Below are 18,329 nucleotides of genomic sequence, written 5' to 3' on the forward strand. Positions count from 1 at the left end.
CATTTCTCAGTCAGTGTTATCAAGGGAGTCTGGAGTTTCTCCAAGGCCCAGCTTATCTGTACCTCCGGACACCCAGAGCCCCCCAGCGTAAAGCCTGTGTGAAGGCCTCTGAGGCCTCTCAAGTCGACAACACGTCAAGCATAAATTAGACATTCCTTCACATCCATAAATTTCTGCCACAGTGGGGCTGCAACTGATGACTGTTTTCATCATTGATCATTTATCTTTTGATTATTTCTTTGATGGAGTGGGGGGTACTGCACACATCAGTGTAGGGCTGGGAAACTCAACATGGAAGGATCTAACAGCCTGTCAGACAGCAGAAATGAACATGACAAAAGTCAGAAAGTTAGTTCTCTTTTAACATTTTAAGCAAGAAAATAATGCACTACATTAGTTCTGTGCAGGAGCACAATGCAAAAGTCTGGGCACCCAAAGATTTGAGCTCTCCGATATCTTTTACCAAGTTCTCTGACCTTAATTAGCTTTACGGTTCAATTCAGTTTTATTTACATAGCGCCCGATCACAACAGATGTTGCCTCAGGACACTTTCCATATAGAGCTGGTACAGACCAAACTTTTCATCTTCAGAGACCCAACAGTTCCCTCATAAGCAAACAGCTGGAGACAGTGGTGAGGAAGAACTTCCTTTGTAGAAGCATGCCTTTGTAGGACAAAGTGTGCAAATGGAGAGGGAGAGAAGAACAGAGGAGCTCGTATCATTGGAAGTCCCCCAACAGTCTAATCCTATAGCAGCATAACGAAGGGCTGGTCCAAGGCAAGCCTGAGCCAGCCCCAACTCTAAGCTTCATCAAAGAGGAAAGTTTTAAGTGGTGCCTGCTTCCCTGACAAAGACTGGAAGATGGTTCCACAGGAGAGGAGCTTGATAGCTGAAGGTTCTGGCTCCTTTTCTGCTTTTAGAGACTTTAGGAACCGTAAGTAAGCCTGCACTCTGGGAACACAGTGTTCTGGTGGGGTAATACGGTACTATGAGCTCTTTAAGATAAGATGGTGCCTGACCATTTAAGACTTTGTAAGTAAGGAGGAGGATTTTAAGTTCTATTCTGAATTTTACAGGGAGCCAGTGCAGAGTGGCTAATATCAGAGATATATGATCTCTCTTCCTCTTTGTCAGAACACGTGCTGCAGCGTTCTGATTAGTGCTTTGGCTTATTCACAGTCCTTGTTAAGAAAGGCCAAGTGAGGAAACTTTCAAACCTTTAAAAATATTGTCACCCCTTGAACCTTATACCAACCTGCAGTGGCCATGAGCTCCTCAAAGCAGCTGCCTGCACTCTGAGAATTAAAATAATTGATGTCCACAAAGCAGAAGATTTTCAGGTAGTTTCCTCAATTTGTAATGTATTTAACAGGAACAGTGGAGGTCAAGCTGAGGTCTGCAAGACCAAGAAATCTTTGAGTGAACTGCTCGTAGGATTGTTAGAAAGACAAATCAAAACCTCCTGTTTGACTGTAAAGACCTTCATGAAGGCTCAGCAGACTCTGGAGTGGTGGCACTTTGTTCTCCTGTGTAGCCACATCTGTACAAATATGAGCTTCATGGAAGAGTCCTCAAAAGAAAACTTTCCTGTGTCCTCACCACAAAGCTCAGATGGAAAATCTAAACAAGCCTGATGCATTTTGGAAATAAGTCCTGTGGAGCGATGAAGTTAAGATAGAAGTGTCTGGACACAATGAGCAAAGTTCTGTCTGAAGGGGAAAAAAAGGTGCAGAATTTCATGAAGGGAACTCATCTCCAGCTGTCTAGCATGGCGGTGGATCCATCATGCTTTGGCCTTGTGTTTCAGTTAGTGGATGGGGGACATTTCACTGGTGGAGGGAAGAATGGATTTAATTAAATACCAACAAATTCTGTCAAGCATCACAGCGTCTGTAAAAAAGCCTCAGATGAAAAGAGGAAGACTTCCACAACAGGATAATCATCCTAAACACGCCTCCAGATCCACCATGGACTACCTCAAGAGGACCAGGCTGAAGGTTGTGCCGTGGCCCTCACAGTCCCTGACCTAAACATGAATATGTACATGTACAGATACATGTATGGATACAGATACAGATATATGTGCAGATGCACATGCAGATACATGTACATGTAGATACAGATACTTGCATCTGCGCATGTATCTGCATGTGTATCTGCACATGTACAGATACATGTACATGTACACATGCAGTCAGTCCCTAATATAGGCCATGAACATGAATAAAGGTATAACATGTTGAATATGATGTAATCATATATAGTATAAATGTTAGGTGTTAGATTCAGTGTGATGTTAATTTCCACAGCAGTAATTCAGCAGTACTACAGCTGAGTCATGAAGTACACACCTGAAAACACTTAGTAAAGTTGTCATGTGCAGTTGTTGTGTCTGCTAACCGCTGATGTTTGTCTACGTCACGGCGAGCTCTATGAATGTGTGAATGACGCCGTTAGTCTGTTTCACTGCATGAAGTCTGTGATTTCTAACACCACAGACCATCTGAGCTCAGCCATCAGCTCAGAGCTCAGCACGTTTCTTCTTCTCTGGCTTCTTTGTGACTGACTCACAGTTCTTCTTCTCTCCCTTGTTTTTGTCTCTTCCTCCTCCTCCTCCTCTTCCACTGTCCTTCTCACTCCTCCTCCCTTGCTCACACCACCTCTCCCCTCCCTCTGCATGTCAGGCATTTCTGACCAATGGCTGTGGTCGCTGGAGACGTTGAGACCCGCCCCCTGCTTGGTCTTGGCCAATAGCAGCTGGTGTTGTCAGAGGGCTGCACTGGTAATACAGGCTTCTTCTTTGTCTTTTCTTCATCATCTGTTTATACTTTTCTTTGTTTCTACCAACAGAAAACAAACCAGAAATCATTTTCTGAGAAACTGTTCATGTGACACTAACATCTGCTCACCTGCTCACCTACAGAAGCTACAGTCACTGAAACACACCTGGCAGATTTGTTTACCTGTGAAGTGTCAGTGAGTTCCTCAGTGAGTGCTTGAGTTTTTCAATATGACTCTGATTTCACTTAGACGTGAAGCTGTGCCGCCTTTTTAAACAAACTGAGCCAGTATTAACATGACTGCTGTGTTTATAGCACATTCATTCATTCATTCGTTCATTCTGTGGGCCTGATCATTACAATTCATTCGTTCATTCATTCATTCATTCATTCATTCATTCATTTATTCATTCATTCATTCATTCCATCGCTCACATCAAAATTCAGGACCTCAGTTATTGAAGGTGTGTGGAAAAATAGTTTGTGCTCAGTGAAACTGAACTTTTGCTGCATGGATAACTTTATTTTTGTGTTTTATACCTGCACTGTCAGGTGTCAGGTTGGTGTCAGGTGTCAGGTGTTTCAGTCCTTTGGACAGTGAGCACGGGCAGGACGAGACACGATGTCCATATGAATGTCTGCTCTGCCTTCGGCTGCGTGTTAAACACGTCGAGGCAGCCGAGCTGTCAACTCTGCAGGTAGTAAACAACTCTTCACACCTGAGCTCACTGCAGGTGTTGGTTGCCAAGTTACCTGTGGTCTGTTTACTGCTCAGACACCTGAGGAGGAGTTCTCATGAGTCAGACAGCAGGAAGCCTCACTTCTGCTTCATCAACTACATCAAGTCTTCTTACTGTGCTTCTTACTGACTGAGACCACACCTGGCCAGGTGTGTGTCTGTGTCTGTGTGTATGGGTCTGTGTGTGTGCATGTGTGTGGTGGTTTGGATGTCAGGCTGCAGGTCAGACAGTGAAAAAAGAGCCTGAGGTGAACTCATTCTGTCAACGTCCAAACAAAGACGTTCAGCTCAGATTGACACAGAACAAACAAGCTGTTGTCCCGTGTGATGCGTTCAGGGACTCTTTAAACAGTCATCCTCAGTCCAGCTGTACTTCTCATCGTTGTACTGTTCTGATACTCAACATCCTCCGTGTCATAAAAACAGATCTGCGTACACGCTGCCGGCTGGTGTTCAGGCGCCATGTTCACCGTCCACATTAAATACTTGAGTTTGAGAGTTTCTGACCTGCTTGCCGTGCAGTCATTGCAGTGTTAGTGTGTAATCGTATAATTCTGATCATGGTAATGTAGTCTAGTGCAGCCTGTGTCCATGAATTGTTTGTCGTCAGTATGACACATCAGAATAATGAAACAGTGTCTCATCCGAAGTAATCGGTCTCTTTAACACAGCAGATGAATTTCTTTGTCCTGACATGTAAAACTAATGATCTGAGGTCACTTTAGCAAAGCATCGGCTGACTCTGGTCCAAATCTGAAGCAGAATCCTGAACTAGACGTGACATTGACTTCAGGTTTGTGACCAACAGCGTCTGTCTGGAACACGTCCGACATTAAACAGCTGACAGTGACCGAATGACATGTCAGGACCAGTAAAACCAGTGTGACCCCTGTGGGCAGCTGTGTTAGAGGCAGTCATCGTGCCACAGTCGGCTCAGTGAAGGCGTCGTGAGAGAAGACGCCTGTCCAACATGAAGAAAGTGGAGGACATTCTGTCTTCTTACAAACACTGAAGTGACTTCAGAGAATGATCCAGTCATGTTCAGTTACTCTCAGTCTTATTACATAGTTATTTCAGTTATTGATCTGGAGTTATTCTCATCAGATGATCTCACACGCAGTTAATCCATCAATGCTGAGCTGCAGCTAACCTTTATTTTCATCTGCAGGTTATTTTCCTGATTATCAGTCTTTGCTGAACGTTTGTTTGTACCTTTGTACGAATGTTCAGCTTCTTTTGTTCTTTGCTTTTCTGTTTTTCACAGATGTGCTTCATCATTGATGAACAAGTGGGTTTAAAACAAAATACAGAACTATTTTCTTATTGTTAATGTCATACATCTGAACTTTTCCCCTAATTTAATGATGTTCTGCACACATCACTAATAATTCAGTTTTTTCATTTCTGTGTTGAGATTGTAATTACCGACTGTACGTCTGTTCATGAAAGCACCACAAGGTGAGTGATTGAAGTGTGTGAAAGTGAAATCAGTACAGGTGGAAACCAATGAGACACACTGATAATCACTTAGTGTGTGTGTGTGTGTGTGTGTGTGTGTGTGTGTGTGTGTGTGTGTGTGCGCGTGTGCGTGTGCGTGTGTGGCCTACACACTGTTACTGAACACACTGCGACAAAGAAACAACGAAGGAATGAAGTCCTTTATTCCATTTACAAGAGGTCCCAAATAGTTAAGAACGTACGTAGACAGGTGGACGAAGGTTCTAAAGGTTTCTGTGACTCAGTAACTCCTAAAACATGATTTTTCATGGAGTCTGATCTGCTGCCAGCAGGAGATGCTCAGGATCAGGTCCGATCTCAGTGAGGTTGACGAGAAGGTGTTCAAAATACCAGGTGTGAACACAAAGACCAGATCCTGTCGCTTATTATCCAGATTCAGATCCCAGTTTAACGGCGGCTGTAAGTAGAAGTGAGACTTGTTTGACTCTGCGTCTGTCTGTCAGGATGGAGACGAAGTCTTTAACCGGGCCAAGCTGCTGAACGTGGGCTACGCGGAGGCTCTGAAGGAGTACGACTACAACTGCTTCGTCTTCAGCGACGTCGACCTGATCCCCATGGACGACCGCAACACCTACAAGTGCTTCAGTCAGCCTCGACACCTGTCCGTGTCCATGGACAAGTTCGGCTTCAGGTGAGACTGCACGCCCGTCCTCCTCTGGATCTTTGTCATTTGTTAACAGTAACTGATGACCCATTTGAAAAGCATTGTTTGATGTACCTGATGGTTAGGTAAAACCTTATGGATCAGAATCAAAAGCAAAGTTAGAGAACAGAACAGTTTGAACAAATAGACAATAAAAAAGACACAGAATGAAATCAGCTGTAGATAAAAAGCACCTGGCTGTTGTCTCCAGGCCTTCATCCAGAGACAGACACAACTGACCGAGTGCTGAAAGACACGAGGTCGGAGCTGCTGTAACCAGCTGCCACCTGTTCAGTGTTCAGTGTTCAGAGCAGCTGATTGGTCCACTGAATGGCTGAAGTTCAGGTACAGCTCATGAGAGACGTCCTGGTGTCCTTTAGTATTAATTATCTGCTGATTCTGATCTGAGTATTGATGAAACGTGTATCTGATGTGATGAAGTAGCAGCTGGACGTAGTAAATCTGACACACCTGGTTTGCATGAGGTTCTTCATCCAAACACTGAAGCTCTGATTCAGAACTGAAGCTGATTATCTTCATTTATTGATCCTACAGTTGAATCCATACCTGTGTTTGTTGTGAGCAGTTTGACCTTCTTAAAACTCAGTTTGGGTTTTAGATCTTAACCTTCCTGAAACTCTCAACAATGATTGAACACAAACAACCGCAGAAACATTGACTATCTTATCAGTTACACCTCACACAGGAAGTGAGGCGCAGACAAAGATGGCTGCCTCCCGCTCTGATGGCGTGCAGCAGGAAGGTTATGGACGTCTGCAGATGCAAATGCTGCCGTCACCACTTTCACTGTTGTCCTCACTGTTGGCTGCCAGCTGTTCTGAGGTCTGTGTGGACCTCCACCGCTCTCAGCCTGATGAGCTGCAGCACCGTCACTGTTACCAAACTCATCAGAAGACAAATGATTGGATGACTTTATTTTCAACTCGTAACCGATTGGACGGGATCTGCTGCACATGTCGCCATGTTGATGCAGGTTTCCAGTCTGAACCAGAACAGTTAGTCTCTTGTTGAAATCTGATCAGAGGGTCTGATCTGTGGTGCACAGATGTCATGATGATGATGATGACGACGACGACGACGATGATGACGATGACGATCACGATGACACATCTGGTTTGGGTGTCTTCAAGTTCATGTGTGTCTGTGTGTGTGTGCGCGCGCATGTCTACAGGAAACAGGAAGTGAGCAGCCTGCTCGGTGGTCTTTCACTGAGATGTCACTGTGAGCAGTCTCTGAAAACACACACACACACACACACACACACACACAGTCTGCAGCAGGTTTTCCTCTCAGGATGATCTGACAGTTTAAAGAAGCTGACGTTTGTCTTTTCACTTCCTGTTGTTGTTCAAATGTGAGAAGCTGACTTCAGGTCACGTGACACTGATGTGTGTGTTAACATATCTGAATATTACACAGTGAATCTGATCTGCTGTCAGTTTGTCCCAGAGGACAAACACAGTACTGCAACTGAAGAATCTCCTTCAGCCAGAACCCATTTTCCCTGACAGACCTCATTCTAACAGGGACATGTTAAAACTGCTCTCAGGACTTGTTACCTACCTGTCAGTTACTGCTGCCTCCAGGTTAGTTATGGTTGATACAAAATAACTACCTGTTAGCTATATGTTCTCTACCTGTTAGCTACCTGTTAGGAACATGTTAGGTATTAGTTAGCTATATGTTCCCTACATGTTAGCTACCTGTTAGCTACATGTTGGTGTAGGGGAATCAGTTCATTACACCTCTAGGTTAATGTTGCATTTGTTAATAAAATAGGGGCACCAACCTTCCTCAGCTCAGAAGGATTTTAGTTATTATTTCTTGTAATGCTGATTTAATGATAACGAATGAGCTATCGGTAGACCAGTCTGATAGTCTAAAGTGTAAATTCTCGATACAGGGATTGCTTATATCCAGCTCAAAAGGACACCGTCTGACCACGACTTGAATGAAAAGTATTATTTATTAAGCACAATAATGGTAATGGATATGAATAATAAATGATACGACAAATAATATGGATGACATGACGCAACACAAACAACTGTATGGAGAGACAAAATAATGGCAGAATGAGTTTGGCAATAGTGAGAAGTAGTTTTGAGGAAAAATGGGGACACGAATGTCGTGTTAATTTCTTGAATGAGTGACAAAGGGTCTAATGAACATTGAGATTCTTATTATGGCCTTCGACACCAGCTCTTTGTTCAAACCAGCGTGGAATATGCCTACTTCTGTGCCAGCGGCGCTCCAATGGCGGTCGGTCCCGAACTGAATCGGAGGGGCTCCAGGCTGTCGTTCGTGGCTCCGATCTGCGCTGCGGTCCAGCGGGCGAACCAATCGAACCGCGTTGAGAGCCAATATTGGACAGGGATGTTTCAGGAGCTGGTAGGCCTCCAGTGACGAGGGACGGCTTCTGATGGTTATTTAACCCAGACAGATAGGCTGAGGCTGGCTGCAGGTCTTTAGTGCGGAAAGCTATGGCAAAACTTTAAATTAATAATAAAATTGAGAGTCTCTTCGATGGCCGGTCGAAAATGTCTCCAAAAATATTATGCGTGACAAGGATTTAACTTTGGAAAAGTTATGCGGCTTTAACGTGGCGCGCAAAAATCAAAATTACACGAAGACGAAAAAAACTAGAAAAACAATGTTTTTCTGAATGCAGAAGTCAAGCAACTAGGCTTAACTATGAGCAACAACTAAAGAACTGAGAGGACAAGATGAAGACTAAAGGAAGACAAGAAGGAATGAGAGAGAGAAAGAATGAGCGTCCGCTGCACGCTGCAGACGGTGTATTCGCTCCAGGGTGTGTCATGTGGGATGGTTCGCAGGCGAGCGCTGTGATCTCACCTAATAGAGAGAGAATTAACTAATGACTCGTCCCAGGGACTCATCTGCTTCTCACTATGGTCAGTCACAGATATTCTACATGATCAATTTTCAATGGCATTTCAACATCGTTCACAACGTGTTAGACATTTTTTATGAATAATGACAACATTCTTCAATAATCATGATAACATTTTCTAATACTCGTCCTAATATACATGATGACTAAGGGGATAACTAACTTAATAGGACAAAGAAATAAAGAAAGTCAGACTATATTTGCCAAAATGATTCTTTCTATTGCTGCTACTACTTGTAACTGTCTCATGCAAGCATATACAACCTAACCGCTACCAACCTCTAGATGGCAGTATGGTTCCATGGTAGAAACTCAGACAAACTTTTTAGGGGAATTAGAATCACAGTTTTGTCATTTTATAAGCTAGAAACACAGGAACAGCATTGATATCATATAGATTATGGGTTTCGTACTGTAAGAACATCCAAAGTTAACTCATAGATTTCATTATCCTGGTGTGATGGGAAAGAGGCACACCGACATACAAACACAGTTTGCTTCAGAAATGTCTAATTTACAACCTATCAACATAATCTGATTTTGGAGATTTTTCTGAGGCCTGGCAATTGTCCATTCAGACGTTTTTAATGCCTGCATCTGCTGTGGAGCTGTAAAGAAATATTAGCATCTCCATGGGAGGCACTCTAGGTGAAAGGTAACCTTTGAAGTTGAACTGTTGGTGCTTCCCGCTTCCCTGAAAGAATGTGGAAGAGGTGTTTCTAAGCCAGACATTCTGCCTCTCTCCAAAATCACACCTCCCTGTAAACGGTCCAAATGGTCAATAACTCTTAAAAGTTGGGATGTTTTACGACTCCATTTCTCCTGAAAAAACGGGGGGAAGAGGGGGTCAGTTATAGGTCAGTTCTGCTACATTAGCGACATGTTAGGTATCAGTTGGCTGTACGTTACCTACCTGTTAGCGACATGTTAGCCACATGGTTGCGTGTCTCTCTGTGTTGGTTCTGGAGTCCTGGTTCTGGTTCTGGCTCTGACTGTACTCTCATGTCATATCCAGAGGTGTCTGTGGATTTAAATCAAAATCAGATCAAACTTTATTTATATAGCACTTTTCATACACATAAAATGCAACACAAAGTGCTTTACAACAGTTAAAAACATTATAAAGGAAAACATAAAAACAGAGAAAACCCATCCCTCCCACCCTCCATATGTACATATACACACCCACACACGCGCACACCCACAGTAGTGAGACATGGCAAGGCACTGAGGATCGGGGAAAACGCCACCTTTGGGGCCGCACCAACCACACAACAGAACTCTGTGTGGAGGACCCCCCTGAGGAAACAAGTCAAAGTAAAAGGCATGATATAACTAAAATAGGTCGAACAGTTAAAGGAAGAAAAATACATAAGATAATAAATAAAGTAGATTAAATAGGATAAAATACTACAGAATATAAAACAGCAAAATAAAAGGCATAAGATAAATGATAAGAACGTAAGAGAATTTAAAGGTCAGTTAAAAGCCTGATTAAAAAGGTGTGTCTTTAACCTTCTTTTAAAAATATCAACAGTCTCTGAACACCTGAGGCTCTTCGGCAGGCTGGTCCACAGGTGTGGAGCATAGTGGCTAAAAGCCGCCTCGCCGTGGGCTTTAGTTCTGGCCTTTGGTATGGATAAAAGGCCGGTGCCGGAGGACCTCAGGGTCCGCGAGGGTTGATACAGTAAAAGCAGGTCAGATAAGTAGGAGGGCGCAAGGCCGTTAAGACATTTAAAACTAGTAAAAGAACCTTAAAATCGACCCTGAAGCGGACAGGGAGCCAATGCAGCGACTGTAAAACTGGTGTAATGTGGGCCCGCCCTCTGGTCTTCGTCAGCATGCGAGCGGCTGAATTTTGAAGTAATTGGAGGTTTGAAATACTCCTTTTGGGAAGAGCAGAGAGCAGGAAATAAAAGCATGCAATAGCACCTCTGTCCTGGCCTGAGAGAGAAACGGGCGGACTCTGGCTATGATCTTAAGGTGATAAAAGCCTATTTTTATTATATTTTTGATGTGTGGAATAAAAGTCAGCTCAGAGTCAAAAATCACACCCAGGTTTTTTACAGATTGTGTTGGTTTAAAATCTTGTAGTTTTGGTAAAAGTTTCTCAGTCTGGCCTTCAGGACCTATAACTAAAACCTCTGTTTTGTCCTGATTGAGCTGTAGGAAATTCCCTGCCATCCATGACTTGATGTCTAAAATGCAGTTAAAAAGGGCATCAATTGGCTCCGTGTCATCAGGAGACACGGCCATGTACAGCTGTGTGTCATCAGCGTAGCTGTGGAAACTGATGCCATGTCTCCTGATCTCCAGAGGAAGCATATAAAGATTAAAAAGAATTGGACCTAGAATTGAGCCTTGGGGAACCCCACACCTAATTTCATGGGTTCCTGAGGAACAAGTATCCATACTTACATAAAAACATTGCTCTGTGAGATAAGAGTGGAACCAGTTAAAAACAGTACCAGAGAGGCCGACCAGGTGTCTGAGTCTATTTAATAAAATGTGATGGTCTACTGCAGGGGTGCTCAATACATCGATCACGATATACCAGTCGATCGCAAAGGTAGTATTGGTAGATCGCATGACATCAAAAAAAATAGACGTCAGCCTATCATCCATCCCGTCACTTGATTGATATACAGGGCAGCCAGTCAGATGTCATCTGAATTTTTCTGACACTTAGGTCACTGCGCATGCGCAAACAACGGCGCCAAGCGCAACAAAACTAACAAGCTAGTCAGCGAGTTACCTCCAATTTTTAGCCCTCGGTTTTTTCTCTTAAACTTAAGAAAGGGTATAAAAATGAGTGGGGGAGCTGACCAAGTACGAAGACAAAAACTTATCACTTTCATACGGAATGGGAGGAGGACTTTTTTTTCACGATGACATTTTCAAAGTGCGTTTGCCCCATCTGCCAGTCTACCATCGCAATACCGAAGAAGGGAAATGTGGAGCGGCATTTTTGGACTGTTCATGGAAAATACGACACCGACTTCCCGCCAAAAAGCGAGCTGAGAAAAAGAAAGGTGAAGGAACTAAAATCCCAGTTGTCCGGACAGCAGTCATTTTTCACACAACATACTTCAAAAGCGAAAGCCGCCACCGAAGCATCGTTCCGGGTGAGTCACGTCATCGTTAATAACAAAAAGTCCTTCCAAGACGGAGAGATGGTAAAAGAGGCATGCGTTGAAGCAGCTGACTCATTGTTCCGAGACTTTAAAAATAAGGCAGAAATATTATCTTCGATCAAAGCTCTCCAGCTATCAAGAAGTACAGTTACGCGGCGCTGTGAAGCCATGGCTGAGGATTTAACCCAGCAAATGTGGAAGGACATCGGAGATTGCAAGTGTTTCTCACTGCAGTTGGACGAATCTACGGACGTGAGTGACACAGCCCAGATGTGCATTTTCATTCGTATGGTGTTTAGTGATATCACTGCGAAAGAGGAGCTATTAACAGAACTGCCCATGAAAGAACAGACGCGAGGAGAGGACATATTTCAGTCGTTCAAAAACTTTATCGAGAAAACCCAGCTCCCAGTGTACAAATTGGTGTCTATCACCACGGATGGAGCACCCGCAACGGTTGGCCGCTTGAATGGATTTATTGCCAAGTGCAGGCAGGACGATGCTTTCCCGGACTTCCTGAGTTACCATTGCATAATCCACCAACAAGCGTTATGCGCTAAAATGCTCAACATGAACGAGATCATGGATGTGGCAACGAAGATCGCCTGTTCTATTCAGATCTCTTCAAAGACGGTTATTCCGTGCACATCTGGAGAAGGCTGACTGCGACCACTCTGAGTTGTTGCTACACACTGACGTGAGATGGCTTAGTCGAGGGAAATTCCTGCAAAGATTTCGAGAGCTCTGTCCGGAGATTAAGGAGTTTTTCCGTGTAGCTGGACATGCAGAATACAAGCAACTAAATGACGATCAGTGGCTGATAGACTTGGCATTTTTAACCAATCTGACAAACATGTTGAATGACCTTAATCTAGAGCTGCAAGGAAAAGACAAAACAGTGATCAATATGATCAGCTCAGTTAATGCTTTCAAACGAAAGATGCAACATCTCTCCTCAAAGCTGCAGCGCCATGATTTGGCAAACTTCCAGAACCTGGCGTCAGAGCTGGAGATGCAAGGGAAGGCCTGTGTGCAACTTGACAGTGCACGCTACACAGAGCAGATTGACAATTGTCTGTCAGAGTTTGACAAGCGCTTTCAAGACTTTTCTTTACTCGAGCCAGTCGCTACATTCATGTGCTATCCTTTTCGGGAAGATGCTGAGGTTTATTCACTCGCATCAAAAATTGCAACACTGTTTCACCTGAACTCTTCTGGACTGGAAGATGAGATTTTGACACTACAAGCCGACATTGAGCTGAAGTCCAGAGCTCATGGACAGTTCTGGAATTTACTCACAGAGGTAAAGTACCCCAACATGAGGAAATGTGCTATCTCCTTGACTGCATTATTCGGCTCCACTTATTTATGTGAGTCAGCCTTTTCCCACATGAAGATCATTAAGTCCAAGTACCGTTCCACCATGACTGATGAACATTTGGAAGTGTGCTTGAGGCTGGCTGTCAGCAGCTACTGTCCGGACTATGCTTCCCTGGCTGATTCAATTCAGTGCAAGTCATCAGAGTAAACTCAGTTAATGACAAAAAATGTACATAGTTAATTGTGTTGTGTTGTGCAATATTGGCTCATGCGGTTATGCAAGGTACACCAACATACATTGTACATATAAAGAATCCTCAATATATTTATAAATAAATATATGTTTTGCATTTTTGTAGTGGGTAGATCATTTTGACTTGGTCATTTTATAAGTAGCTCGCATGATGAAAAAGTGTGAGCACCCCTGGTCTACTGTATCAAAGGCGGCGCTTAGATCCAGTAGAACCAAGACTGTCAGTTTCTTGTTATCTAAGTTCCACCTGATGTCGTTTAAAATCTTTAAAAGTGCTGTCTTGGTACTGTGGTTCATCCTAAAACCAGACTGATGTCTCTCCAAGATGCTATTTCTGTTTAAAAAGTCATCGATTTGGTTAAAAACCAGTTTTTCTAGAATTTTACTTAAAAAGGGTAAGTTGGATACAGGTCGGTAGTTATTAAACATGTTGGGGTCTAAAGTGCTCTTCTTCAGGAGGGGCTTCACCACAGCTGTTTTAAAGGCGGTGGGGATTTCATAATTCATAATGTTTAAAGGCTGTTCCTCAAAGAATCCATAAAAGTGATGTGAGATAATCTAAAAGGCAGGTTGTTGGGTTTACTTGTAAGAAAGCTCGACCAAGTGTCCTCGCATCAACCAGGGCAAAACTCTCCAGTGTTTCCTCAGGCAAGGACAACAATTCAGGTGTGTTAACAGGTAAAACCTGTTGGGATAAAAGGCTGCATCTGATGTCTTTGATTTTGGCTCTGAAGCGGTCTGATGGCATGTTAAAAGCTTTATTAAAACATGTGCTTGTTAAAATATCAAAGGTGGAGAAGAGGAAGCGGGGGTTGTTTTAAAGGTTTTTAAAGGAACAGTTGATCGTTGAGTGAAGCTGATGTTCACATTGATACCAGTCTGTGTGTGTTGTGTCATCTGTGTCTGCAGGTTACCTTATAATCAGTATTTTGGAGGCGTTTCCTCTCTGAGTAAAGAGCAATATATGAAGATCAACGGCTTCCCCAACAACTACTGGGGCTGGGGAGGAGAGGACGACGACATCTACAACAGGTACCCCCCCCCCGCGCAGACAGACTAAACTCATATACAAATAAAACTAAATAGACATACATATATGTGTGTGTTTCTGTGTGTGTGTGTGTGTGTGAAGTGAAAGGTGTTTTGCTGTTAGCTGTTAGCTGACATTGCCGTTGTGTTTTCAGGCTGGCGTCTAAAGGAATGTCCATCTCCAGACCGAACGGCGAGACGGGAAAATGTCGGATGATCCGACACGAGCGAGACAAACAGAACGAGCCGAATCCTCAGAGGTAAACCTGCGTCCTCACACCAGATCTGATCAGAGTGGTCCAATGTGGTCGATCAGTCGATTAGCTGCTGATCTGAGTCCAGACACAGTCCTGGTCCTGGTCAAGGGTAGACACACATTAGGGCTGATGGGACCCTGCAGGACCAGGTCTGTTCCAATCAGGGTCAGTTCCAGTCTGGCTCAGTCAGATGGGTCAGTGTTTGCTGTGGACCCTTCAGTCCCTCATGGCTCCATCCAGGATCTCACTCCCCTCACTTTTCAGCACAAACGCTGCAGCGTACAAACATCGAAGGTGCTGGTTAGCGTCCATGTTTGTTTGGTTTCCGCTTCCGTGTGACAGTTCGTTTCTGTCCAGGGCTGCAGGTTCATTGTGTCGTTAGGTGGATTCGCTCACTCGGCGCGACGCCGTTCCTTCCTTTGTCCCGAGCTTCAGCCTGAACGATTGTGCCGATGAAAATCTTCTTTGTGTTTTCTGTCAGGTTTGACCGGATCGCTCACACCAGAGAGACCATGTACAAAGACGGGATCAACTCGCTGTCCTACCAAGTGGTGAAAGTCGAGAGGTTTGACCTGTTCACTAAGATCACGGTAGACGTGGGGAAACCGTGACGCCGGGCAGCCGGGGTCATGTGACTTGAGGACGAGGGCTGGACTGATGCAGTAAAAACCAAACGTGCCTTTGACACTTGAATCCTTAACGTTCTGGTCCGGTGGGATCGGACCTGCTGGACTCAAACAGCTGCTTCTGCTGTTTCTTTTATTCTTTTTGTTTTGCACAAACAGACAGACTCAAAGTTTGTGTGGTTTTTTTTTCCTCTGTGGGGCCCCGAGGACTCGTCTCTGATTGGACGCTGGCTCTAACCAATCAGCTGCCTGTGCCCATCAGTCAGACGCTGCTGCTGCGCTGCCCCCTGCACAAGCCTTTTATTTTGAAAATCAATCATAGACAATCGGCCCTGCTGGCTCACATGGTCCAAGGCTTTACTGGTGGGGGATTATGGGTAATCAACAGGGTGGGTTTTGATCTGGTCTGATCCGTATCCTGGTTCTGCTCATTGATCTGGATCTGATACAATAAAACAGAGGATGGATTCAGATCACACAGGATCAATAAAAGAAACAAAATATAAAGTGAATAAAGTCAACGGAAACATACAAAGAGCAAAAAGTAACAAAATTAAAGAGAAACAGCAGAAAGTGAAGTTTACATGGAGCTAGATGAGCAGAAACATGAGTCAGATGAGATGACAAGATCTGAGATGAGAAGGTGTTTCTGTTCAGCTGTGATCCAGCATCAGATCTCAGCCCAGTCCTGGTCCCTGCCAGGATGCCGTGGACATACAAGGGACAGTGACTTCACTGATGCTGCGTCACTCAGGTGTGCAGTCACCTGACAGCTGAGACTCTGTGAACAGGTTCATTCATCAGTCAGTGGAACCAGTTTCACTTCAGAACCAGATCCAAGCACCTAGCCCTGACTCTGCCCTGTGTGTGTGTGTGTGTGTGTGTGTGTGTGTGTGTGTGTGTGTGTGTGTGTGTGTGTGTGTGTGTGTGTGTTTTTAAAGGTCTTGATAATCACGTTGTGATCAGTGTTTTTCTTCCCAAAGTTCATTTCACTAATTAATTTAGAAACTGGATCCAGATCAACTTTCAACCAAAATCTAATCATCCACAAATCTCTAAGTGTCCTTCTGAGAGCTGTTGGTACCAAAGAGATCACCTGAAAGTGTCACCTGAAGGGAAGGTGTCACCCGAACATGTCACCTGAAAGTGTCACCTGAAAGTGTCACCTGACAGATGCAGGTGTTCGTCTCATTATTGATCCAAAACTGCCAAAATATCAAACGTCTGTAATCCAGATAAACCTAGAATCAAACAATCAGCTCATCAGAGAGAGGTGTGTGTGTGTGTGTGTGTGTATGTGTGTGTGTGTGTGTGTGTGTGTGTGTGTGTGTGTGTGTGTGTGTGTGTGTTATAAGCTGTTCTCTGTCCAGATTGTTAAATCATTGCTTCTTCAGTTGTTGACAGCTTTGTTTGTTTGTTTGTTTCTCTTCAGACCAAAAATCTTTGTCATTATCTTGTTAATACGTGAATGAATCACCTGTAATGTGCCTTATAATGATTCTGGTTGGAGTGGGTGAACTGGTTGGAGTGGGTGAACTGGGGGAGGGAACCAGTGCGAGGACGAAAAATAAAACGTCTGCGTTTGATGAAACTCGCTTTCCCTCTTTGAGTCTGTCGTCGATCTGTCCCCCTGCAGGATCTGCAGCAACAGGACAGACAGGAAGTGACACGTGTCTGTCTCCACATCCTGTCTTCTGCTCTTGTTTGTCTTGTCCCGTTTGAGTCTCTGATGTGTTTTCTTGCTGCTCTCTGCTTTTGTTGTTCTGCGCTGATCCAGATCTGATTGGTGGACTTGTGTTCCTGTCTCAGGTGAACCGGACAGAGTCCATGTTTCCTCCAGCTGCAGGTCGAGGTCGGTTCAGGGAACACAAGAGCAGATTGATGACAGCCACGTTTTCCCCAAACTGTTCACACAAACCTGTGAAACGTCTGTTCATTTATGGACTCAGGACTCGGTCGGGGCTCCTCATCACTGTGGCGCTGCTGAGGCGTCATGGAAGGTTGCTTTGACCTGAATACCCCAAAGATTCTCTACAGGGTTCAGGTCAGGCGAGTCGGCCGGCCAGTCGAGCACAGTGACACCACGGTCAGCAAACCAGTTCTGAGTAGTTCTGGCGCCGTGGGCAGGTGCCATGTCCTGCTGGAGAAGGTCATCAGCATCTCCATAAAGCTCAGCAGGCTTTCCAGGTGGGACAGCTGCATCGACTTTGGGCTTGATAAGACACAGTGGACCAACAGCAGCAGGTGACATGGCCCTCCAGTCATCACTGACTGTGGACACTTCACTCTGGACTTTCTGTTTCTCCCCACTTGTCCTCCAGGTGAGACGTCGCCTCTGCTCCAGGACTGGCTCCACGTGAGGAATGTGACGCTTGTTGTCCATTTGAAGGACACGTCTGCGTGGTGCTTCTTGACTCCAGCCTCAGGCCTTGTGAATCGGCTTTGACAGTCTTCTTCCTGCTGCTCGTGCACCTTTTCCTTCACACTTTGCGCTTCAGGTCAACTTTCCATGAACGAGCTTTGAACAGCAGCGATCATCTGCTGTGTCTTACCCTCTTGTGGACGTGTCAATGAGTGTCTTCTGGACTGTCAAGTCAGCAGTCTTCCCCATGACTGCAGCAGTGTGTACTGAACCTGACTGAGAGGTTCAGGGTTGCAGGGTTTTTTTTAGCTGTAGGCCACAATTATCAAAATGCTTGCACCAACAAATGCTTGAAACATTTTAGTTTACATGTAAACAAACAACAACCAACAAACAGGAAGCAGTGTATGCGCACACACACACACACACACACACACACACACACACACACACAGTGTGCATACAGAAAGTTCAAAGTTTTCCAGTTTTTATTGTTTCAGACTCGTCTTCAAATGGTTTCTGCTTTTTTTCCCATTTATCTACAGACAATAATCTATCACAGAGCAGGAACAGGGTTATCAATTTATTCAAAATAAAAGACTGATCCTCCGTAAAATATGGATAAAAATGAGCTGAAGCAGAATAAGAAGAAGAACTGCACTGAGGAGCTCCATCAGTGACAGGATGCTACGTCCAAAGTGTGTGAAGGAGCGGTATCGCCGGTCATTCCT

The 18,329-nt window shown here is 44.3% G+C and overlaps 2 protein-coding genes across 3 annotated transcripts in view; both read left to right on the forward strand.

Moving 5' to 3' along the window:
- b4galt1l (DP-Gal:betaGlcNAc beta 1,4- galactosyltransferase, polypeptide 1, like) overlaps positions 1-16,817 on the forward strand; it is a 25,434-nt gene extending 8,617 nt beyond the window's left edge. The window contains exons 3-7 of one of the 2 annotated variants that reach the window (XR_013077611.1): positions 5,483-5,670; positions 14,234-14,356; positions 14,509-14,613; positions 15,092-16,561; positions 16,592-16,816. Coding sequence is in view for 1 of the 2 variants with exons in the window: in XM_076739847.1 (XP_076595962.1) it covers positions 5,483-5,670; positions 14,234-14,356; positions 14,509-14,613; positions 15,092-15,221 (546 nt within the window). In the remaining variant the exon portion in view is untranslated. Of the gene's footprint in view, positions 1-5,482; positions 5,671-14,233; positions 14,357-14,508; positions 14,614-15,091 lie in introns of both variants that reach the window. The other variant, XM_076739847.1, reaches the window with a different exon arrangement.
- The window catches only part of noa1 (nitric oxide associated 1), a 92,234-nt gene that overhangs the window by 28,767 nt on the left and 45,138 nt on the right, over positions 1-18,329 (forward strand). The window lies entirely within an intron of this gene.

Source organism: Chaetodon auriga, chromosome 9 (assembly GCF_051107435.1).
Source record: "Chaetodon auriga isolate fChaAug3 chromosome 9, fChaAug3.hap1, whole genome shotgun sequence".
Taxonomy (NCBI): domain Eukaryota; kingdom Metazoa; phylum Chordata; class Actinopteri; order Chaetodontiformes; family Chaetodontidae; genus Chaetodon; species Chaetodon auriga.